The 21,028-nt window shown below is 48.2% G+C and overlaps 1 protein-coding gene and 1 pseudogene across 5 annotated transcripts in view; one reads left to right on the plus strand and one right to left on the minus strand.

Moving 5' to 3' along the window:
* The window catches only part of JADE2 (jade family PHD finger 2), a 144,580-nt gene that overhangs the window by 45,576 nt on the left and 77,976 nt on the right, over window positions 1-21,028 (minus strand). For all 5 annotated transcript variants that reach the window (XM_025196055.1, XM_025196053.1, XM_025196052.1 and 2 more), the window contains exon 5: window positions 9,569-9,738. In XM_025196055.1, coding sequence (XP_025051840.1) covers window positions 9,569-9,738 — 170 coding nt within the window. The remainder of the gene's footprint in view (window positions 1-9,568; window positions 9,739-21,028) is intronic.
* Window positions 870-1,054, plus strand: LOC112549158 (annotated as a pseudogene).

Genomic DNA, 21,028 nt, shown 5'->3' on the forward strand with positions numbered 1-21,028 from the left:
TGTTTGAAACTGTTGCAATTATTTTAGAGTTGATGTAAATAATAAAACAACTATACAGCAAAACTGATCGTGATGAAAACTATAAAGGCAGGATGGCTTAAACTTACATTTCCTCTGCCGATCAGCAGCCCTACTAACCTACATGTCAAGGCAATAGTAGAGAGGCTTTCCAGCAGTACCTGTCTCTGCAGGGAGTTAAATCATCTTACACGTTTCCGGGGCTCAATGTGTTTCATCTCTGTCAACTGCTTATGCAGCTGCTTTCTGAAAATATTTCTGGATTTCCTAACAGACTTCAGTGAGGTGAACTTAAAGGCCAAAGCTATTTGCACACAAAATCAACTGGGATTCTCACCGAGTATCTCTTCTTCCTTCTGCTTGAAACAAACTGCCCAAGTTTCAGAAAACGTGGACCGCGTTTTGGTATCTGCACTCTTCCGCTGCGTCTACACTGCTCACCAATCAAACGTGTGACTACGGCATACGCAAGCAAATCCAAAGGAGCTGTAATCTAGCTAGCTCGGGTAACAACAGCAAGGAGCAATCTGTATATGCCTGCTAGGTGCCCTGGGTACGTGCTCAGGTTGCTGGCCCATGTTGAAGTCTGACAGCTGGATTTTCACTGCCGCTGTTACCTGAGCAAGCTAGTAACATGGGAATGGTGCATGTGCTGCACTCACCCCCTGGCTACAGGGCAGACATACTCACATTCGGTGGTAGATCACTGGGGCAGTAATTAGATCGAGGGTCACAAGACTAGTCACGGAGTCAGGTGGGAAGAAGCCAGAACAAGGTTATCAGAATCTGACCTTCTGACTCTTATCTCTGGCATGGGAAATACCGTGACGATGGTGTCAGCTCAGGTGGTTGTACATACCAGGTAGGGGAGATCCCCTTCTTCTCAGCCTTGAATGACTTGGCGTAGTTGAGGGTGGAGACCTGTCCATTGCCCAGTGGGCAGGCACCCCTGCGTGAGTCTACTATAGCCTCCCAGTGGGAGGATCTCAGCTACACAATTTATGGTGACAGGGGACTGCTTTTGGGCTTTCCCTCTAGCTTGATCCTATGGCCTTTTTGCTCAGAGCAAGTGAAACTAGGGGCATCTGAACTCCAAGGCCTCTGGGGTTGAGGCTTGCACACTGGATGCTTGCCATAGATTTGGGAGTGTCTGAAGCCCCAGGCTGAAGAGTCTGGGAGGTAGGATACTTGCCGGTGGTAGCGCCACACAGACTTGAACGATGGAGCGCTGCTCAGTCGACAGAATTCAGAGCTGATCCGAGTGATCTGGTCTGAGACACCACACTTAGCAAGATGTTCGTACAGCGCCTAGAGCAATGGAGTCTCATGCTCAGTTGGGCATATTAGCTATCTAATATTAACAACAATGACCACAAACAGAGGTCAAATGTGGCTGCAGCATGCCACGTGCCCTGGTGGGGGTGAATGGCAGAGTCAATAACCAAAAGCCACTTTCTTTTCTCTGCACCACTGGAGTTAATCCAGATTGACACCGACGTAACTGAGAGCAGCTTCTAGCCCTAAATCTGTCCTCAAGATATTTCCACACTGCAGATAGGCATCGCTTCTGTAAATTAAACATATCCCGTGCTCGTGAATCGTTAACACACTGATAAGTGGCGGAGGATTTGCTGGGTTTTCCTATTCATGCATCAAGCAATTCTGCTGTTAAAATGATTACTTGTGCAATGAGCTTATGATCTCAGCTGGGAACAAAGCACCCAGCCTGCACATGAATGTTTGTTGTGGGCTGCAGTACAGACATGTTATAAAACAGCCCCAAACTGGCAGACTTTCTTCCTAGCAAAATCCAAACAAACAGACCCTGAATTATTAATGGGGATAAGCTTTCTCAACTGATTAACAGTAACTACCGCAAGCTTGGGTTCAGATGCAGAGCCGAGCATCTTGGTGAAACCACATAATGTGGCAGCTGCACATGTGGGTAACACAAGGGTGAAAAGTCCATTACAGTCATTTAGAGTATACGCCGAGCAGAGGACTCCAGTCAAAGCCTTTGTACATTAGCAATCCCTTATGGTTGCAGGATGGTAGGAAAGCACTTAAAAGGGGGAAGCCAGTCTGTCATTTACAGGAAATGGAGCCCACTACAAAAAAGGACAGGCCTCCGCACATCCCACTGTTAGCTGAGCTTGGGTAGGTTGCAAGAAGGCCCCTCACTATCTCCACCCTACAGATGTTACTCCCATATGGTCAGGACACAAAAAACAGATGGCATGGTTCTGCTCTCACCCATCCAGGAGTAGCACGAGAACAGTCAAAAGCACTTAAGCACCAGCATAGCCAGAGGAAGATCAGAACAAAGTCCACAATGAGAGAAGCAATGCAAAGCAGTTAGAAAAAGGATGGCCCGTCAGGACACCTGGGTTTTCTTTCTGGTTCTACCCACCTACTTCTGTGTTTGTGCATCTCCAAGACGGCGCTAATAGACCACACCTCTTTCACAAGGATGCTCGGAGGCCTAATAGGGATGTTTTGAGATCTAGTCTCAGATGTTCAGAAACGTCTATTCTCTACTCCTGAACATCAGTGTGACGCGAGCCCCGCTGAGGTCAATGGGATTATCCCAGTGAAAATCTTGTATGAGCCAAGAATCAATGCTTTTAGATCCTCACAGAAAAGGCCATATATGGATGAGAACTGCAGTTAACCACTGGCCTGCTAGAGGCTATTGCAATCTTTGTGAAGGACTGGTGCTCCCTGGGACACCGGCATTTTTAATCAGGTGCAGCCCACAGCTGATGCCACGCCATATCTGGACCTTTCTGGGAGCACTGGTGCAGTCTTCTAGTGATCTAAGTATCATCTTTATCTAGTAGTAAAAACTCTCCAGAACCTCAACTTCAAGACCCAGAAGACTTACATCAGCTTCTCTTCCGTCCAAAGTGACCAAATTGACTTCTGGGTTGCTTACAGAGTAGAAGCCTACAAAATGAGAGAGTATGATGACTCTGAGTATGTAGTTAGCAGGGTTAAGAGTGAGGTTGAAATGTATTCCTTCCCTGGCTCAACGTGGATTGCATTCAAACACAAGAAGGCAATTATTGTAGAATTAGATACAATTCTAGTGACTGAAAACATATTTTGCGAGTCATAAAAATGCCGCGGCTGGTCCAGGACCCGGCACCGCAGTGAGCCCTCTGCAAACATTCTCTGAATAATCAACTGTTTAATTTCTTGCCCCTGTTTTGAATGCATGTGCGAGCCTCTCTCCAGCCTGATGCTCTGCTCCATCTGCCATAGGACTGCCTCCCTCTCCAAGCTGAATGCGAGGGAGTTAACGGCGGTGGAGGCTCTAATCAGCTATTGCTGTCAGGACAAGTGCAGCAATCAGGGGAATCAGACCACTTGTGGGGAGCTGAGGCAGAGCAGTGGCTCCGCAGATACCCGCTTAGTTTAAATCTCAGCTCCTTCTCCTTTGCCCCTCCCAAAAGGATAAATCACCATATCACCATTCACTAAGCCTTGCTGGAGCAACGGACTGAAAAGCAGCCCGAAGTAGCTGGGAGCAAAGTTGAGGCTGCGCCAGCTGGCGAAGGCATGGCAGGTGCAGTCAGTAATCTTCGCAACTCCTTGACAGGGGCTGCACAAGGTGACCCACAAAGGACAGTGATACAAGAGGTATGGATTTTAGGCTGATCTTAAGGTGCTGAGAAGAGACCGGGTAGCTTAACAGTGGTAATTGGATATGTTAACTTTTACCCTGGGATCACTAGTCTGAATGCAGCTCAGGTAAGAAAGGCCTGAAAATCATTAGCCTTTTCGCAACAAAAAGCCCACATGGTCTGGCGGCAATGCCAGGTACTGCTGCTGCTTTCTATGAATCATGAAGGAACACAATCTACGCCAGGAGCTGGTTGCAGCTAAGGCAGGAGCATGAGCTCTATCAATGAGGCTCCTTCCAGGAAAATGTCTTGCTGCCAACCCAGCTTATATAAGCCAATGCTTACACTGCCAAGGACAGAGATCACTTCTTAGGCTGTAGGGCCGACATGGGCTGCAAGCATTCTAGGGTCTGGCATTATAAGGTGACAACCACATGGAGAATGGGTGCCCAGGGTGGTACTTCCCCATCCAGTGAAGTGTAAACTCGTCCTAGTCATAGGAGCAGTTCATGTTCACTTATAGTGGCACAATTGGGGTGACTGGTCAGGTTCTTCCTCGTGGAACTTTATTAACTTCAGTTTGTTCCAACACTGTTTATTCGACTGACTTCATTTCCGCTGCCTGGAGAGGTGCTCCAGTTATATCCTGAACATAGTGTGATGAATTCTCCATCAGAGATTCCCCACCGGTACATCTGAGCCAGTATGTTCATGCCATGGAACAGGAGCATCTCCAGTATCGAAGGCAGAGCTAGTGGTGATCATGTGTAAGCGCCATATACTGTATGGATTAAACTAAGGGAATACCTAGAAATGTTCATTCTGCCTTCTGCAACATCGATGTGGCAACAGCATTTTTAGCAATTTCTGTAGGATTCTGCATGCGTGTGAAGTGCCTATCACTGCAAAGGGACTTTTCAGTCTGAGTCTTTGAAGTCTCTCTAGCCACAATCCTACAATAGCCTTGGATTTAGTTGAGCGCACAATATACAGCGTGAAATCTTAATAAAAAAATGAAGACTTATAGCCTGGCTTCTCCCTAAAAGGAAGGTCCTGTGCTGTCTTATAAAGTCCTATACACAAATCTGGTTCAGCGTTTGATCCAAATTACTTTGGACCCACTTTCTTTATTATCTCACATTGCAGCAGCAACAAATAAAACATTCAGACACGCTTAAATGTTCAGTTTATCTTTATCAGCTAGCAGAACAGCACATTTCTACAGAGAACAGTAGTTGGTTACTAGCATGTGTTACTGAAAAAAATGTTTTTAAACTGACTTCAGGCTTTTTATGTGATTAATTAATATACTTTATATTTTAACTATGAATCTTTTTTTTTTTTTCAGGAAAAATACTTAACAGCAAATTACCAAGAGCTGTTTGCTAGTTGGGAGGTTTATTTGATCTCACTGATAAAAACTGCATCTCTAGGGTCATCTAAAACAAGCCTGGAAAAGGCATTAAGGCATACACTACGTGGAACAATAGTCCAATGGCAGAGGAATGGACTAGATGATCTAATAGGTATTTTCCGTCTTTACCATCTATGATTCCTTAACAGCCAGTCACAGATCATGCTCTTTCTTTGTCATTAAATGCTTTGCGTATGACACATCTTGTCCGTGACCTATCACCGTACAGCATCTGGGGACAAACACGCCACTGCATTCCAGGTGGAGTTTTAAACTTCTGCAAATCTCCTTAGGCTAAGGGACATCTTCTGATTTCAACCACCGTCTCTGAATCACAGGGCAGGCTATGATTCTCCAGGTGGATCGTGCTAGCGGACTGAAAAATGAACAAACCTAGTTTGGATATCCCAGTATCCATCTGGGAGAAAGTTCTATGTATGGATTGTCTTCCAGCAAGTGCCTGCATGCTGCGATCTACTGAAATGGGGACCCTACTAGGAGTCAAAGGAACTGGTTTCTAATCTTAATGCTGCTGCTGACCTGCTGAATGACTTGGCCTGCCTTTAGAATGGTGCTAATCATGCCTGCCTGCTTTTGAAGTATAAAACACAGACAGACAAGCGTTACACGCATGCAGATTATTTTTGATTATTTTTTATTCTGAGTTTGCTGCAGAAGTCTTCTCACCTGCTCACAAACCAGCCCCACTCTTAATTTCTGTCTTCTCACCTGCTCATTTCAGTAGTTTCGCTTTGTGTTGTTTTGTGAGCACATAAAACCCACCACTTCAGAACAATAGTCGTATTTTCCCTCTACAAGACCCTCAAGATGAGGTTCTCACGGCATTAACATATTTCTTCTGGACACTTCTGCAAGTAGATAAGCATTACTCTCCCCACTTTACAGATGGAAAAGCTCAAACAAAGGGATAAAGTAATTTGGCCAGGGCCCCAACACAAGTCAGTAGCACAGCCAGAAGACCTCTGGACTTGCCCTTCTGAACATTAACCTCTAGTCTAAGCCACACTTGCTACCTACAGAATGCTGCTGGAAGTATTACTAATCCATGCTATATGTGTCTCTTTCAAGTGACTGGAAAAATGCACTAGACATAGCTCCGATGCAGAAACAGGAGGGGGAGAGATAACAGAATCCATATTTGGAGCTTTGGTCTCAGCAAATCTCATGGAAATCACATTCACAGATATCTGTGATATCAGTGATATCACTGAATGCTGTTTTCAAATTCCTTTCCCTCCCCAGCATATTAAAGGCTAACACAGTAATTACAGAGCTCTTTTAGAAACAGAAATGGACTGATGAATCAGCCTGATGGATCAGATGATTGGTGTCTCTGTGCTACCACTACTGGAACTTCATGGGTTTGTTCTTATTATTTATTAATTTATTACAGAAGCACTCAGAGGTTCCAGATGAAATCCAAGGCTCTTCTGCTGGGAATGGTGAAAGCCCCAAGTAAGAGACTTCCTTCTCCCAAAGACCTTTCCACCTGCAAACACAAAACTCACAAAGAGTCGGAGGAGGAAAGATGCACAGAGTGATAAAGCAGCTTGCTCAAGTCACAGAGAGTCACTGCAGAGGTAATTTCCTGACTCCGATATCAATGCCTTAATCTGGAGTGCTCAGATCTGGCCTTCAGGGCCTGATCTCAGCATGAGGGGCTGGACGGAGGTAGCACAGGGCCTCAGGGCCTGATCCCAACATGTGGGGCCTGGTGGGGCCAGTGAGGGGCCCCAGGGCCCAATCCTAGCATGCAAGGCTCCTGGCATAAGGAGCCAAGCAGTATTCCTTCTAAGCTGTGTGGTGTGCACAGCCGTGCCTAGCAGCGCAGCATGAGTGCACCTGTGCAGCCACGCACACCACACAGCTTAGAGGGAACGCTGGAGCCAGGCAGGAGCAGTGCTGGACCCTAGGGCCAGATCCCAGAACATGGGGCCAGATGGAGGCAGCATGGGGCTCCATCCCAAAGCATGGGGCCAGGCAGGAGTAGCACCAGCCCTGATCCAGGCATCCAGGACAGGACGGAGGCAGCATGGGGCCTGATTCTGCCACACGAGACCAGGCAGAGGTGGCACAGGGCCCGAATCCTGGTGCGTAAGGGCCAACTAAGGCTGCAATCCAGGTGGGCAGGCCTAATCCTGGCCTGCAGGGTCTGATGTGGCCTGTGAACTGGTCCTGTGCCACTCACTTGGCCCACAGGGCTGCAAGGTTGAGCACCACTGCCCTAGTTGTTCAATTCCACTGCTTCTCCACCTAATTCAGCCCAGGTTTCCCCTGCCTGGTTCAGCAAGGACAAGACACGGTAGAGGCAGCATGCACATTTCTAGGGGAAGCTGTGGGCATGTACCTCATGGTCTCAAGGGAAAGCGCTATGATGATTAACTTTTGGGTATGGTCTTCGAAGGGGCTTCTGCTCAGCCCTCGGCTGTGTATTACTATTACAAACCTGCCCTGCTCTTAATTTCTCTCTTTTAAATTTAACATAACTCATGATGCAAGACAACGCGCTGTTTGTGACTGAGACACCTGGCTTCTGGCAGGGTGCTGGCACCTCTCGCTTCCACGCCCTCTACAAATGGTTTCATCTCAGTCTTTCAAGTCACAATTAATGCAGAAACTCCACATCTGAGAGCCCACACAACCCACTGTAACCTGCCTTAACACAACTGTAAAGCAAGTCAAGTTGAACCCCACTCAACGGATTCTTGCAGAAGCCCAATCACTGGCCAGTGACCTTCTATGAGCTCTTGAAACATAGTACCACGTGATATCCATTCTGATTTCTCAGAAACAGAAACTTCATTGGTGAAGAGACAGGAACTTTGGTCCCTCTGAAGAGAAACAGCAACTTTTGGCACTGGTACTACAGCAGTGGTAGGCCAGGGGCAGAGTGCTGTTTGCCTTGTACAAAACCCTTGGCCAGATCAGCAACATTTCAAAACCTGGGTGTGATACTTAGAGAGCTGGGGCTGTTAAAGTAGGCAAGCACAATTATGATTCACTCTTGAGACTGCGGAAGATGTAGCACATTTAACAAGTAAGTAATCAAGCTCCAGAAGCACCTCCACAATGTTCTTATGTTCACAGTGATGAGGACATGGTATTTGGCTACTAAGGCACTGGTCGGCCAAAGAAACTGAGACCTACTCAAGCCCAGAAAACAATAACAATCAGCAAATACAGGGGGCAACTCCTGAGCTAGCCTCTAGTCTGAGATCCTACCCCAAGGATGTAGCCCAAGGACCGGAAGGCTGTACATGTGCTATTAAGCAATGAGTGAGTTTGTGTATGGAAGTGTTTTGTACCACGCCTGGTCCCACCCTTGTAGACCTTTGTATTGCTCCTGGGGAATTCCTACCACTGTTGCTAAATCCTGTCCTGGATGCCTGGATCAGGGCTGGTGCTTTTATTATTAGTGATTTGCTGGTCTTCTCTTAGTGGTTGAAACCATGACACTGTAGACCTTATCCAACAAGGACTGGAAACCATGACACTGTAGACCTTATCCAACAAGGACTGGAAAACCCCCTCTGCAGTGACCGCCAATCTCACCCAGCTCTGACAACTGTACATTCTAGTTTCTGGACTAATAAATCTGCCTATAACAAACAAAGCCACCAATACGCCAATTCCCAGCAGACACTGTGGTCAGCACACCCCTGGAGTTGCCAACACATGAGGAACCATGGTCCCAGAGCAGAAGAACAGCACACAGCTGCTCTGGGGCTGGGCCCCATGAAGCGGCCTCTCCAAAGCTATGGTACACATGGCGGCCACACTGCCACTCTAGGATGTGTGCAGGGATGGGCACTGCATGCAGCATGGTCCTGGAGTGGCCAGGGCGGGTGCTGCACGAGACGGTTGGAGCCATCCGGCACGCCCCACATGCTGCCGACGGGTCCACTGAGACCCACAGACCGTAGCAGGAGACGGATGATAGGGCTCCTAGGACAGGATCTGGCCTACGGGCCATATCTTTGCCACCTCTCCTTTAGAGTTATCTATTCAGAATGAGAAGTGCTTTTTCTTTCGAGTCCGCTTGTCAATTTAGCTCCCAAGCATGTGACCAGGACATCTATGATAAATACCTTTGATGTTGCTAGCGTTAAGGGAAGACAAGTCTAGCAATGAAGATGAAGGTGGAGAGGGTCTTGTGGTTACAGCACAACAATGGGATTTGGGAGAACTGGATTCTATCATCCACCTGCAAACCAATCTCCGCACTCTACTGGGAGAAATCTCATGCCATTCCCCACTTCAGACTAGATTTATACTTATCTCAGTGCTCCAAAAGCTATGTATGAGAGAGGACTGTTGAACCACATGGGCTAAGCTCTGCTCAGCTTCTGCTGTTATCTCTTCTGGGGAGCTCTCACATTTTGAACAGAACAGAGGAGACCCCTGCCCTAAGGTCCTCAGGAATTTCCATCTTCCATGATTAATTAATAGGTACACCCCAGAGAAGCAGGAAAATGACAAAAATACCTACCCATCTCCTTGAGCTCCATATTAACATATTCCAGCCAACAAGCATCAATCTCATCCAGGTCATAGCGGCTCAATCCCTGCGAGTATGTCCTGGTGGCCTCTGAAATCTCTGAGTCGGGCAGATCAGTTGATGAGACCTGCACACAGGGACTCTCTAGCTGGGGTATAATCCTAGAAGGAAAAAAGCAAAGGATTAGAAAAAGCTAAGAAATCTGATGACAAACTACATCTCACTGAAACCCTATCCCTGACACTACAGGTGCTTAACTCTTAAGCCTATGAGCAGGCCAATTAGAATCAATCAGTCAATACTTACAGGTGTAAAATTAAGCATCTAAGTGCTTCCCAAACTTTTCCTCAGCATGACCCCATTTATGGCCCTATTTCCTCAGCATGACCCCATTTCCTCAGTATGGCCCCTCAGTCCCAAACCACAGCCCTCCATCCCCAACCCCATCTGCTGATGTTGTGACCCCATTTGGGGTTGCGACCCAGTTTGAGAACCGCTGGACTAAGTGTTTGCATGGTAAGGGCCCCAGAGCATGAACTTTTCCAAAGGGACCAGTGATTCTGGACACCCCAGTTCTGTGGCTTGACTTGAGACATGTTAAAAGGACCTGCTTTTCAGGGAGCACTGGGGAAAACCCTGTGCTGGAACGATTTAGCTAGGGATGCTGCTGCCTTGAGTGTGAGGTCCCTTCCAGCCCTGCTTTCCTGCAACCCTACAACTGTATCGGTGCTAGGGTTTTTCTGCTGTAACTGTTTTGCCCAAAAAATCCCAACTGTAACTGATACTGTTTGCTGTTAGAAATCTGCGTATGTACCTGGCCTAACATGCAACAATTTACATGTTCATGGATACATGCTCTGTAAACACCAGGGTCTCTAGTCGCATGGCAACGACTTCACAAATGATGAGGACAGTGAGGATTCAGTAGAGCCAGACCCCCATGTTCCTCCCTCAAACACGAAAACCTCAACACTCAAGTGACTCGTGCTGCAGCTGCTCTCAGGACAGCAGGCTCCTGCAGTGCAAAAGCCTGGACAACGTAGGACCCAGGGGAAAGGCGGCCTCTTTCTCGCACCTTAAATGAATTTACACTGTGTCATATAGGCTATCATTTTTCACTGCTTCCCAAGCCTCACTTGCATGCCATTAAAAGGAACATGTGACATTGTGGGAGACCCCCAGTGAGACTGGTACTTCAACAGGATGCCAAACCTTCTTGGTTATCTATCAGCCCACTGGGATCACTGCCATTGCAGGTGTTGTTTTTAATTGATGTGTTTGCATAAGCAGTGATTAAGTCTAAAGGATATGTGCCCAGCATCCTCTCAGAGGCATGGGGGGAGAGGGGGATAGCAGCTTTTAAAGGGCAATGACTGACTCCCCCTCCAATGCTGGCATTGCCTGTAGTTGAGAAGCAGGTGGTAGACAAGACAGCCCAAGTAGAGGGAGGGAAAGCAGCAATGAGCAATTACCCATCGTTAATTTTCATTTCCTTAAAATCAGAAGGAAAAAAGAACCCCCTGGGTAATAACGCGCTGTTTATAGAGGAGGGCCAGGGAAGGTATATAAAGAGCCAGATGCTGCTGCTGCTTGAAAAAATATTTTGCACTGCTTCTAGTCCAGGTGGGGTGGCTGCCATGAGATGAAAAAGAGAAGGCAAGCGTGTCATCTGCCAGGGAAACAGGACATGGCACCAAAACAAATCATTTGTGCTTATTTTTTTGGGAATGCTTTGATGTCTTTAGAAAGGAAAATCTGTCAAAACCAGGAAAATCTCTGTCTGACAGATAAATGCATGGTTTGTAGGTACTGGGCAGGTTTTGTATTTTAGCACGGAGTGTCAAAAAGTGCCATCCACAAGAGCAGAGCAGTCGACAGAGGGAAGAACAAGGATTCAGAAGGTCTTGGATACATTTCTGGTTTTGCAAGTCTTTCCGTCTCTTTGCAACCTGCACAAAGGGATGAGATTCACCTGTACCGTCAGAGGTCTCGGGAGGTCGACTCTGAGAGAAAGGACAGCCTAGTGGCTAAGGCACTGACTTAAGACTCCTGAGACCTGGTTGTAGTTCCCAGCTTTGCCCCAGATTCCTTGGGACAGATCACTGAGTCTCAGTTTTCCCATCTGTAAAATGGGGACAATAATCTCTCCTTTCTCTTACCCATTGCTTCATCTATAGTGCAAGTTGCTGGGGGCAGGACTCTCTCACAGCATTGAGCGTGGGATGCAATGGGAACTCAATCGTGGCTCTAAGCCCCCTCAGCACAACATTCATAAACGCTGGCCCAGCCCCACTGACACTCTCTCCAGCAAAAGTGGAAAATATAATTGTGTAAAGAATCTGAATGCAATGCCAAGGATTATCAATAAAGCCTCATGCACAGACAACATGAATACTGGTAAATGAGCCTGGCCTATAAACCCGCGTATGGACTGAAGCACCTGAAAATGCAGGCCTACAATCAGAGGTTTATTCGTTCAGATCCAGACCGTGCAGAATGGGGAAAGAGAAACTGAGCTTTTAGTAAAAGGACAGGTGGAACTGCCTGTCTGCTGTTTGGAAAGCTGACAGTTTAACTTCAGGATACATATCTAGGGCTAAATACACTGCAGATGTAATGCCAGCAGGGCCAGTGAACTCTGCTGAAATGCAAGGAGGTTACACCTGAGATGCACTGTGCCCATGCTCTGCAATGGAGCCACAAGCAGCGCTGTGTTTCTTTGTGCTTGCTGGCCTGCTGCAGAGCAGAGAGCATGCCTGAGGCCTGGGATGTGCACAAGGAGTTTGGAATTTAGCGAGGAGTTTTCCAAACTCCCTCTAGGCCACTGCAACCATCGAAAGTGCACAAAGTCCCCGTGGTTTAGCTACAAACCACTTGCAGAGATTTAGAGCCCGATTCTGTAAACCCATACAGGAAAGACCTCAGCACATCTGGTGAGGGGGCTGTGGGGCTTGCTGAGCATTTCCATAGAGATTCCAGCTGCAGCAGGTAAGCCAGCTGTCCTCCTGACACACCTGGATGCACAGGGCGCTGCTACATAAGCACTCAAAGCATCCTGTGCACTGCCGAGGGAATTGGGGACTTTCTCTTCTCCACACAGGTGAGAGGCCTGTAAGAAAGCAGGCAACCAAGGCCGGTGTCCAAGAGGGCAGATTCTCCCACCTGATATGCTTTCAGGCATTTTAGCTCTTTGCCTGCCTCACTGTCCCATTACGTTCCCTAAATCCTGGCCTCAGTCCCTAGAACTATGTTAAACAAGCAATGATTACCAGGCAGTAATTGCTTGCAGTTCTACAGAGCCTTTCACCTCGGGATCCCCAAGTGCTTTTAAACATTAATGACTATTTATAGAGCCTCACAGCTTCCCAGTAAGCACTAGCAAGCCCAGTTCATAGATTAAGGGACACAGCGTACAAACTCTTTCAAGGTTACAAAGCAAGGCAATGGCAGAGCCCAGGAGTCCTGATTCCCATCATCTGCTTTAGCTCTAGGCTGCACTGTTTCAAAATAATCTGCTCTCCTCTCTCTTTTTAATGATACCACCCATCGCCAAGTCTGACCCAGGCAAGCAGCCCCACCTTGTCGTGCCATTAGTCACCCACCAGATCCCTGCACCCAGCTAGGCACGGGGAGGAGTGCACGGTCATTCCAGACATTCCTTCTAGCCCAGCAATCCCTCCTTCCCTCGCTCACAGACCACTGCCTGGTGCAGAGCCCCAAACTCACATTTGTGCTTGTCGGCTGAGTTAGCAGAAGGTGTGAGGGATCGCTCTCAGCAGGCCTTACTCTATCCATCTACTTTGTTCGTCTTAGGGTGCAAACCTCCCCTGCCTTCCTCCCCCTCCACCCGCGAGAGGGTGTGCAGTGCAAAGAAGCCGGCCTGGCTCGCTGCCCAGTGCAAAGTTTCATAGATTCATAGATTGTCAGGGGCTGGAAGGGACCTCGGAGGATCATTGGGTCCAGCCCCCCGCACCAAGCAGGAAAGACAACTGGGGTCAGGGGACCCCTGGAAGGTGACTGTCCGGTTCCCTCTTGCACAGATCATACCCCGCAGCGCACCAAGCTGTGCGAAGCCATTTACAAGATTGCTCCTTAACTTTTGCAAGGGGGTTGGGAATTGCCCCCTGGGTTTGTATGTCTTTGTGCCTGCCCCCAAATCCCCTGCACCTCTGCCCTGGAAATAACACCACTGACAGCAGCCATCCATAGGCCACTGCTATTTCAAACACCGAATGTGCACATTGCTGCACGGTTTGTTGGCTGGCTTCTCTCTCTGTGCTACTGTCCTACAATCACTGGGGCAGTCTGTACGACGGGCTGTTTTCCTACGTTTTAGAGACAAGTTCAATGGGAGGCGAATATAGAGCAGCTGAATCTGGGCAGAGGGCCCCTGTCCCTGTGGTCTAGGGCCCACGGTGTCAGTCTTCATTGCTCCGGAGGTAAAACCAGTGTCACTAGGTGTTTAACACGGTAGCTGATTCTTTCTTCGTTCCCTTCCCTTCTAAGTCAGGAGGCTTCCCGTTGCCCCCCCAGCACAACCCCGCATTTCGGGAGAGCCACCAGGAACAACCACTGGAGAAGCTTTGTGTCGAGTTCTCTGTGGGAACCATCTATCTTTTTAGGAGTTAAATACTTTCTCCTCGCACCAAAGAAATTAAGCCGTTTTTTCACTTCGTGTGGTTCCTTTATTCCTTCCTGTCTTGTGAGCATTACTATAAGCCTGTTGGCAGCAACCTCCCACATGTTTTGATTCCAAAGTCAAACAAATAACCCTCCCCACGGCTAAATCTGCTTGCATCCATCTCCCCGCATTGTTCCCTGTGATATCAGAGCGGGTGGGGGGGTTTCCCCCCATCAGAGCTCACTGAGGGGATCACTCAGAATAATCACGTGGGTTACTACCGCTACAGGAAAGAAATAGCCAGCCCAAATCGTTAGATGTGCTGTGCCCTCCGCGCACAGCGTTGGGAAACCTCATGTGAAAAAGCAGGCTACCCCAGCCTCTGCTGAGATGTGGTAAGCCAAGCGACGACAGCTATTGCAGTCGTTTACTTTGAGGGCTATCAGAAGGGGACAAGAAGCCAATGAAGCCCTCGTTATTCTTAGACTGCGATGCTAGAAGCAGAGAAGTGTGGTTGGTAAGGATTGTGCTACTTTTCCAAGGAGCTTAGGAACCTTGCCTCTTATTGAGGGACAGTTTCTATCCTCCAGACAGAAAGGAGCTTGCTACACAAGCCCGGGGAATGGGGGGAGTGAGAGATGGGCAAACACAAGGCTTCAGGTCCGCGACGGGGCACTCTGTCAATGCATTCAGTCCCAAATATGCTCCCTACATGCCAACCACTGCACTGCTAACACCCTGTGGAGGTGGGGGAGAAATGGGCCCTGGCCCGTTCTATTGTGCACGTAGCGTCCCCGGAAAAAGAAAGCTGGCCCTGAGATATCGTGCAATGATCACATGCCCCTTCCTCTTTAAAGAAAGCAGTGGCCCTCGTGCTCAGTAAAGAGTATGCTGTTCATAAAAATACCCTGGCAAGTTGCATAAGTGCACCCCAGGGATCCAATAATCTTTAGCAGAAGGCACTGGCCTTTCCTGGAGGGCTGCCATGCAGCAAAACTGATCAATGGTAAATGTGGGTGAGCAAGATGGAGGATGTAGGAGGAAAGGCATTAAATCCCTGATAAGGAAATATTCAGGGCCAAATTCCCATCTCCTCGACTCCTTTACATCAACCCCTGACCCTGAAGCAGAGGTGGCCACGATCTGCCTGTGAGTCACTGTTCTGCACTTGGATGCAGTCTGTGCTTTGAGAAACTCAAAGGATGGGGCCTCTTCTTCATGCACTGAATTAATTTAATGCTTTGTCTTGCCTGGGATGAATTCAGAATCATCAGCTCAGCTACCAGAAGCTGAGTGCTGCTTCCCTGGCAGGCTAGGTTACAATTGCTGTCCACACCCAGAAGCCCTGCTTCCATCTACTATCTCTCAGGCCTCAGAGGAATCAAGGAAGCCTCAGTCTTCATTAGGGAAGAGGAAGCTTACGAGTCCAATACTTCCTCTCCCTTGTGGCACAGAGCACTTTCTCTACTCCACGCTTGGGCATACTTGCACCTGCAGGCGTACACAATGCTGCCGTGGGATGCTCCTCGTACACCAACTGTTATACAATATAAATGGAAACTCACTCCCTGCCCTGCAAACCAAGACTATCTGGAAATGCTTTTGTGATGCAGGACTAAACATACAGCAGCACTGTCAACTACAAGACTCCCACTGATTTCAATGTGTATTACACTGGGCTCTTAGGATCATCTTGGAAACACTAAGTCTGATTAGGGGCTAGATCTTCCACTGACTGAAATCAGCACATACCAGAACTACTTCAGCTACGCCACAGTTACACCAGTGGAGTTACTCTGGGGTTTGGTATCCATAAAATCCGAATGATCGGAATCAGAGCACAGGACTCCTTGCAACCCCAGACTCATGCCCTCAAAGAGTCAGTTCACTTGTTCATCCTTCCAAGTTGGATCAAGTGTGCTCCATTCATCCCAACAGCAGTGGTATGTCTCTGTTATCTGTGAAGTTAACCCTTATTTTACATCAGCATAGATAAGAGGAGAACTGTGCTCTGGGACGTGACATTGTTTGCTGTGGGTCAGATCCTGCAATCTCAATGGCCTCTAACATCAGAGAGTCACTGGTCATTTACAGAAGGAATCAAAACTCACGGTAGGGGTGTTATCTTTTATTAGACCGATTAGACGTTTGCCAAAAAAATTCTTTACTTGCAAGCTTTCAGGCACAAGCAATTCGTTTAAAACAAGTGATATACAGTGATTTTGGTCCTGTCAATAGATAACTTAGATATGAACTTAGGTAAGACAGTCAACTGAGGTCCTGTCTGTTCTGTGCAGATGTCAGGCACCCAAAGCACCATTTGTAAGAAGAGCAGGGATACCCCTGCTAAAATGTCCTCTTCCCTGTGCCACACGCTGTTGGCAGGCTGCACGCTACCCACTGTTATGGGAATCCTAAAGGAAGCCGCTGCAAAAAGGGGACTGAATGAACAGCGTGTGCAGCGCTCTGGCATACGTAGCAACCAAAGGCATCACACATCATTCCTGGAGATTCGTTCTGAGCACTGTGTAATGAGAACCACAAGGAAGGGCAGAGAAGCTGCTTCATCTGCCGTAAACTTTCTGGATTGGAAATGAGCAGGCGCTTGCTGTCAATTCTCCCTTGTTCCTTGGCAACTTTCTGGCATTATGTATGACACTTGCCATGTACATGTCAACAGTGTCACCCATAATGACATGCAACCACAGGAAGAGCTAGAACTGAAAAGCAGACTGCGGTGCCAGCTTTGACACAGCTCTGCAAATTCAGGAGCTGAAGCTTGCAGCAAAATTTGCACAGATCACATTTCCTCCTTGAAATATCACATCATGACACAAATGTCAATATACAAAGATGCTGCAAGGAACAAACAAGAAAACAGCAAGATACATTATCGCATGACATCCTTCAGCAAAGCATCCGCACTTGAGATCTCTGATCGTGCACAATCTGTGCACTTGACTATCCTTGTACATACATGGGTGCAAATGGGGAATAAAGCCAATGGGTTATTCCGGGGTAAATGAAGCGAGAATTGAGCCAGCTCAATTTTGCTTAACGTTTATGTTAAAATGGGGCTGCCAAAGATTTCAATGTAGGAAAGGCATGCATCTGCACACCGACAGGGATGCAGCTGCAGGAGCAGGCTGGGTGAGGTTAGTGACCAGCACAGCCATCTCCACCCTGTGGCGCAGAAAGGAGGCTCTCCTCTGAACAGGTGCATGTGGCAGGAGGGGTGGAAAGCGCTGCGAAACAGTAAGTAAATGTTCACTTTATCTATGAGATGGGCCCAAGCGCAGTTTGGATACATTTCCCCTGTTGCAAACTGCAGTTATTCTCTTACCAGAAAAAGATCCCTTTTGAAGGGAAACATGGTGCTGATTCGCAGCCCCTAACAGGAGTCCATGGCTGGCTTCTGTGTATGTAGGTACTGCGTGTGCCCCCGTGTCTGTAGGACTGCTGTCTGTGTTTGAGTGCTATCCTGCCCATCCCACAGATGTGCAACTGAGGCACAGAGAGACTGAAGTGATTTGGATTTCCAAAGGTCATAAAGCTGGAGGCAGAGCAGGGAATTGAATCTGGGACTCCCAACTCTCAGGGCAGTGGAAAAAAAACCTACTGTCATCCCAGCAGCCACTCCATGCGCAGTCATCAGATCACCAAACTTCACCTCCAGGACCAAGACAGGAGGTGATGCAGATGTTGGAGAAAGCAACAGCATGGTAGTCTGGACACCTGGGTTCATTTCCTTCCCCACTGATTTGCTGTGTGACGTGCCAGTCACCTAACCTCTCTGTGCTTCAGCTTCCCCACTGCTAAACTGAAGATAAGGAGCCTATGTACTCATATAAATTGCTTTGACATCTCAGGAACAATATGCAAGCAGCGTTTCACGAAAAAATCCAGGAAGGGGTATTTCAACCAGCAGATGCAGTGGGAAGAAACCCGCACCCATCAGCTAGTGAACCATGCCACTAATGCCCTAGGGACGCCCATCCAGTTTCCTGACCAGGATTCTGGAAGATAAAGAATCCCTCCCACTGAGCCCAGTGCAGTCTGGGGTCGAGCTGGAGGACTTGATGAGTCCTCTATGAATGTCTATCCAAAGCAGGAAGAAGCAATGAAGTTCAGACCTACGTGCATTTGTACTGAGTCTCACTATCTGATTTAAGGAGCTCCCAGTCACCTAGATCATATGGGTCACTAATTTAACATGCTTGGATACAGCCAGCACTGATACTGATTTTACTCCTCCATTTCTCAGCTAGCTCAATGGAGCAAAGCAAAAAGTCTCCAGTAAGTCATAGGCATAATCAGCACAGGGGGGTTAAAAAGAAGGCTTAGTGCCAGTTTGGAAAAAACATCCAGCACCAATTAATATTTCTTTTTAATGGGTTCAAGAGATGTCAAAACAGATACAGGGAACTACACTGAGCACTCAGGCCTTAAGCCTTCATTAATCCTAGTTATATAACTTGCTTACTGAACAGCCAGCTCCAACAGGTGACACTTTGAAATATGTCCAACTGGTGATGCTCGAACTGTTGGGCTTTGAACCTCAGCAGAGAGAAGAGTTTATTTTTAGCCTGACATAAAAGTGCAAAGATGAATGTCCTGTGTGCATATCAAAGGGACAGCACAGGCAATTTCCTGTACTGACAGCCACCGGCAGGCACAGAGGCTGATGGAGATATAAGTGCAGACTGCTGGTGGCTGGGGGAATCCTTTATGTATTATCCGTAAATAGGACAGTGACCCATGGTATTTGAGGTTTCATGTTCAGAGTGCTGGTGGTTTACAGGGAGTAAGACATGCACAAACCTGTTCATGTTCACTGGGTGCTGATCTGCACTATGCCCGTGCATGGCTCTTGAGCCATACCCTTGTAGACGGGAATGTTAGCCATAACTGCCACCCCGAGCTACTGAAAAGAAGTGAACCTTCACTGAGCTTTGCAATCATGTGCCTACTGCTGGTAACCAGTAAGTTAACTACCCAGTGGACGCATCTACACATGCATTTACTCTGGCCCAAATTTACTCAGGTGGAAAATACTCTGGAGTAAGGGGTTTTGGGCATGCGTCTACACATGCCAGGATTAGGGAGAATATTTGCACCAAGTTCCCTGAAACCCTGCAATGAGCCCCTGCTGCCACCAGGGGGAACTCCAGGCTCCCCCTGGGTGCTAGCCAGGGAGCACAGGGCCAGGAAACAGGTGTCTCCTGGCCCCCGGGGGGGCTGCCTGCTGCTGCGGCAGGGACAATGTCCCCCTGCCCCAATGTCCACCTGCCCTGGCGACAGGGAGTTTCTGGCCCTGGTCCAGGGAGGGGCAGGTCCAAGCCCCCTGCCCCGATCCACGGGCAGCTAGCAGCTAGCTCTTCCACTGGTGGATTGGGACAGGGGGCTGGGATCTACCCCACCACTGCAGCTCTTTCCAAGCCCCATGCCTCAAACACCCAATCAGGGCTTGGGGCTGGGACCTGCCCCTGACAGAGAAGTCTGCATGTGCAGCTCAGAGCTGGCCAGGGACTTCCTGAAACAGGACAGTTCCCAGACACCGCCAGGCTGCACGTGTTTCTCTGTGCAGCCTAGGGCTGGCTGGGAACTGGCCCCATGCAGGGAGCTCCCAGTCCCTGCTCACCGATCACAATTGTAACTGCGGAGTGGGGGCTGGGGAGCTTGTTCCTAGCCCCCACTCTGCAGTCACGGAGCTGAGGCTGGGAACAAGCTCCCAGCCCCTGCTCTGCAATCGGGGAGTGGGGGCTGGAGGCTCCCTGCTGCTGAGGCAGGGGGACATTGTCCCCACTTGGGCACAGAGGCTGGGGAGCTTGTTCCCCACACAGCTCCATGAGTGTGAAGCTAAGGGGGAACAAAGAAAAGGGTCTCCCAGCCCTCCACTCCCCACTAGAGCAGGTGCAGCAGAGGCTGGGAGATGAGGATCTCCAGCCTTTGCTCTCTGATTGCCATCTGGGAGCAGGGGCTTGCAGCTCCCTGCTGTCAGGGAAGGGGCTCATAGTCCCCACCCGGGCTCCTGTGGCAGAGCCTGCCCTTGCAGCAGGCAGCTCCCGGGGGCAGGGAGCTATCTCCCACCCCCTGGTGGATGGCTGACTGGGACCAGATTTTGCTCCTGGTCAGGTGTCGCTGTCTACACAAGCGCTAAGTCACTGGTAGCAAATTTACTCAGGATTAGGGAGGTTTACTGCACAGCAAGGATGTGCACGTGCAGACGCACATGCTTGCTTTGCAGTAAACTATGCTAATGCGAAGTTAAGCGTCTTGTGTAGACGCACCCAGTGAAACCTAAAAATACAGTAAGATTGTATTTAACACATGGTTTTGCAAAGGACCTAATAACTAACTTTCAGAGTGTAATCTACTGCAGTTAATGTCGATATCTGTAATAAAGTCCTCAATTATGGTTCCTCTCACATTTCAACTTTTAAATTAGTTTCCTAAATTTAAAATGAAATTAAATTCACCGGACACTTTTTGCCCCTTACCTGTTAGCTGATTATTAAGAACATATTTATTTAGATGCAAAGATATAACAGATACGGTGCACACGGCACAGTTACCGATCCTCAATAAGTAAGTTTCAAACAGGCCTTCGGTGTCATGAAATGTGTCTAGGTTAAGTCTAAATCAAACACACGTTGGATCAAGTAACTAAAGCATTACTTTGATTGTCTGTTACAACATGATACTGGTCGCCCAACTCTTTTTCACCTGTACTTTACAGACCATTACTAACTTGCAGCTGGGTAAGGAATCTGTATTAATACAAAGTGCATCCTGCAAAAAGAAAACACTGACTTATTGTGGTTCGGCAT

The sequence above is a fragment of the Alligator sinensis genome, unplaced genomic scaffold, assembly GCF_000455745.1.
Source record: "Alligator sinensis unplaced genomic scaffold, ASM45574v1 scaffold111_1, whole genome shotgun sequence".
NCBI classification, from domain to species: Eukaryota; Metazoa; Chordata; order Crocodylia; family Alligatoridae; genus Alligator; species Alligator sinensis.